Here is a 3,487-nt window from a genome sequence, read left to right on the forward strand (position 1 = left end):
GAACCTGGGATGCTAGAGGTTCGGAATCTGTCCCCTTCTCCCCCAGTTTGTCAGACCCTCGATAGGGCAACCTGCTCAAGTGCTCTATCGACTGGCCACCTCCAGGCGACGCCAGTCATCGTGTGCAGGAATGCATCACTCCTGCCCTGGTAGCCCCAGGCCTTCCCTAGCCCCTGGGCCTGCCAATCTGACTCCCCAAAGCACCCCAGAGTCTGCGGCCTCTTCCCAAGCGCAGCTTTGGACACGATAATAACCTTTCCCGTGGCCTTTCTCCCCTTGAGAACCCTGATTTTTCAACGTACATAAGGTGGCGAGTAGTGAAGAAGAAGGAGAAAAAAAAAGGCAGTACTTTGGGGGAAGCGATATGTGACATCATTGTCATTTGCATAAGAGTTGATATAAAAATCCTCGGGCAGCGCCTGTCTCCGTCCAGAGCGGTTGCTGCAGAGATCTGAAGTCCTCCTGCCCGCGGCATCACTGGTGAGGATACGATTCCTATTTCGACTTTAGATTTCTTTTACAGCCTGGGTTACTCAACGCAGAGCCGAACTGGGGGCCGCCAGAGCCAAATTTAAATGAACCCTAACTAAAGATGCCCCTTGGCTTTGGCACATGGATACAATTTGGAAATGGCAAAACGTTCCAGCTGCAAAAAAATGGGGAAAATTAAATATAAGATGTATATATATGTATATATAGATTTTTATGGCTAGTGGCCTTTGATTTTTTAAGCTCACAATACCAAAGAGGACAATGTAAATGCAGATTGTCAAAGTGATCCGATTGAAGAGCAAGGGCGGATCCTCCCCGTTTCCTTTGTTTCAGCTTGACAAATTTGGGGGCTTTTTTTTTTTTAACTCGAGATTAATTCAACATTTAACATCCACGCCTATTCTGTGCTTTTGCTTTCTATATGTGTGCGCGCTTGTATAATCGTATTGGAATTTAATGCCGGTTATTAAGGTGGGTTTTTTTTTCCTCTACTGGAGGGGTGAAGGAAAAATATCGCATCCTCTCATTATAGATTTAGAGGTTGCGGCGAGGGGGAAGGAGTGTCCCTTCGGGCAAAAAAACCAAAAAAACCCAAACCCAGAAAACCTTAAAAATCGAGGCAGTATTGTTCTTTTCTGGTGGCATTGTTCAGCCGGCCAGAGAAAAAGAGGCAGGGAACAGAAGAGGGGCGGTGGTTTTAAGGCTCCTTCGACTGCAGCCCTTTGTGAGTGAGGGTGGAAAAGAATGCAGGACTTTATCCAAATCTTCGGGGAAAACATTCCAGATAGCAAGATGGAAACCCCGCTGACGAGTCATGCCGCATCCTTTTGGCTTTATTTTTTTATTTTATTTTATCGGTATTTTTGTTTTTTAAAGTTTGCCTCCCCGCTCCTCGCCCATGGGCTCTGGTTGCTGGAGTACGCATTGTTCTCTTGGCACCGTCCACCGCCAACCAAGGAAGATTTTAATCCAAGTTAAGAAAAACAAAACTCATACAGTGGTCGATTGTTTGGGGGGGGTTTCCTTTTCCTGTGCCATTAAATCTCCCCCCTCTTTTTTAAAAAATGAAGTCCTCTCCATAAGAGCGATGATCTTAGTTCCTTTTACCAACTGGGCCACATAGCTTGGAAAAGAAGAAAGAGGAAAAAAGGATCTTATTGCACAGAATAAAAGAGGAAGCAAGGAGGTGGGGCCGCTGGCCTGAGATTCAAGAGAATAACGCATTTCTGAACGAGCGGGATGGCGTAGGCTCACCGTGTCTCTTTCCCTTTGTATGTACAGATTAATCTGCAGAAATGTCTGACAAACCAGATATGGCCGAGATTCAGAAATTCGATAAATCCAAATTGAAGAAGACAGAAACGCAAGAGAAAAACCCACTCCCTTCAAAAGAAAGTAAGGGTTCTTTTTTTTTTTTTCGCTTTACAAAGATCTTGAGGAGGGAACAAGGAGGAGAGGGGAGGGGTCGGTGGGAGGGGCAAAAGGAGGGAAGGGGGGGAAAGGGGAGGGATGAAGGTTTCAGTCTCATTTAAATCTGAGAATAATCTTAAAATGAGATTAAACAGAATGGGCATTCCCAAGTGTGTATTACGATTACAGAAATGGGCGACTTTTATTTCACTGCTTCGATTTATCCCAAAGGTCTAGGCTCTAACATGCCTTGTTTTTTTATTTTGATTTTGTTCCAGCAATTGAACAGGAGAAGCAAGCGGGTGAATCGTAATGAAATCTGCCCTGCCAATATGCACTGTACATTCCACAAGCATTGCCTTCTTATTTTACTTCTTTTAGCTGTTTAACTTTGTAAGATGCAAAGAGGTTGGATAACGTTTAAATGACTGTGCTGCCCCTGTCACATCAAAACAAAACAAAAAAAAAAAAGAATTGAGAACTACTGACACTGAATGAAGGCGCTACCTTTCCATCTCCCTGCCTGTGTGGCTGATTTGGGTCCTGGTGGCATGAAAAGAGCTTGCATGTTGGTGAAGAGAAGCGACTGGGTGGGACTTACAGTAATAAACGCAGAGTAAATGCAAAGCTGTACCAAGGTCCTCCAAGCTGTAAAATGCAGTTAAATCAGAGTGCCATTTTTTTTTGTTCAAATGATTTTAATTATTGGAATGCACAATTTTTTTAATATGCAAATAAAAAAGTTTTAAATCTGTTCGGTATTGCTGTGGTGTCTTTGGAGGAACCTTAAAGGCCATTTCTAGCATGACAGGAGATGGTAAGAACCCTCTTAAATTGCCAGAAGATCCAATTTTGGTTCCCTACTGGGTTTGTGTGTATATATGGTATTGGAATTGTGGGCAGTATTTATATGAAAATTGAATAGGCTTTGTTCGTACGCGTTTATGTCATTAACAATGGTTCAAGAGATCTGTTCCAACATACGACCTGTCCAGTAAAGAGCTGCGTTGTATGTCTGGATTCGGAAGCCTATCGTGAATAGTACTACTTTCCACAATCTTAAATTTAGGGTGCAATTATGTAACCAATATGCAAAAAAAATAAAAATCCATGCTGTGTTCCACAGAGTATCCGGGAGTACTCCAGAATATTTCGTCTTACTTCGACTGTAAAATGTTACTCTTTACTGAGCTTCGAGTTTGTCCTTGCTACCTATCTAAAGCTTCGGTGGAGATAATAAATGCCCACATTCCAAAGCTTAACACAAAGCCTCTGGTTTGGGCTGGATTTTTTTTAAGTCTTGAGAAAACGGCAGATGGGTAAAACCACTGAAAATAATTTTCCCCCAAATGGGGTGTACCCATCCAACACCTTCAATCTGGAATTGGCTTTTGGGTGAGACTGCCTGCTTCTTGGTTGCTGCTAGCTCCCATTTTATGTCCTGAATGGGAAGGTGCAAGAACAGGCTTCTTTAGCTTTTAACACTTAAGAGCAAATTAGACATGCAACACGATACTAGATTTCTGAGTTCTGCCAAGTGAGAGGGAGGCCACTTCACCTGGGAGGCTCCAAAAATTACCTTTTC

At 43.1% G+C, this 3,487-nt stretch overlaps 1 protein-coding gene across 1 annotated transcript; it reads left to right on the forward strand.

Annotated features, from left to right (window-relative positions):
- Positions 1-375: 375 nt before the first annotated feature.
- On the forward strand, positions 376-2,656 carry TMSB4X (thymosin beta 4 X-linked). Its single transcript, XM_007670391.2, has 3 exons — positions 376-480; positions 1,774-1,887; positions 2,181-2,656. The coding sequence occupies exons 2-3, from the start codon at positions 1,788-1,790 to the stop codon at positions 2,213-2,215; spliced, it is 135 nt and encodes a 44-aa protein (XP_007668581.1). The 5' UTR covers positions 376-480; positions 1,774-1,787; the 3' UTR covers positions 2,216-2,656.
- Positions 2,657-3,487: the final 831 nt, after the last annotated feature.

Source organism: Ornithorhynchus anatinus, chromosome 15 (genome assembly GCF_004115215.2).
Source record: "Ornithorhynchus anatinus isolate Pmale09 chromosome 15, mOrnAna1.pri.v4, whole genome shotgun sequence".
NCBI classification, from domain to species: Eukaryota; Metazoa; Chordata; class Mammalia; order Monotremata; family Ornithorhynchidae; genus Ornithorhynchus; species Ornithorhynchus anatinus.

Bases quoted from the DNA above. Each gene is read 5' to 3' on its own strand.
- TMSB4X (XM_007670391.2), top strand. From the start codon at position 1,788: ATGTCTGACAAACCAGATATGGCCGAGATTCAGAAATTCGATAAATCC. The intron at 1,888-2,180 runs GTAAGGGTTCTT...ATTTTGTTCCAG, and splicing joins CCCACTCCCTTCAAAAGAAA to CAATTGAACAGGAGAAGCAA.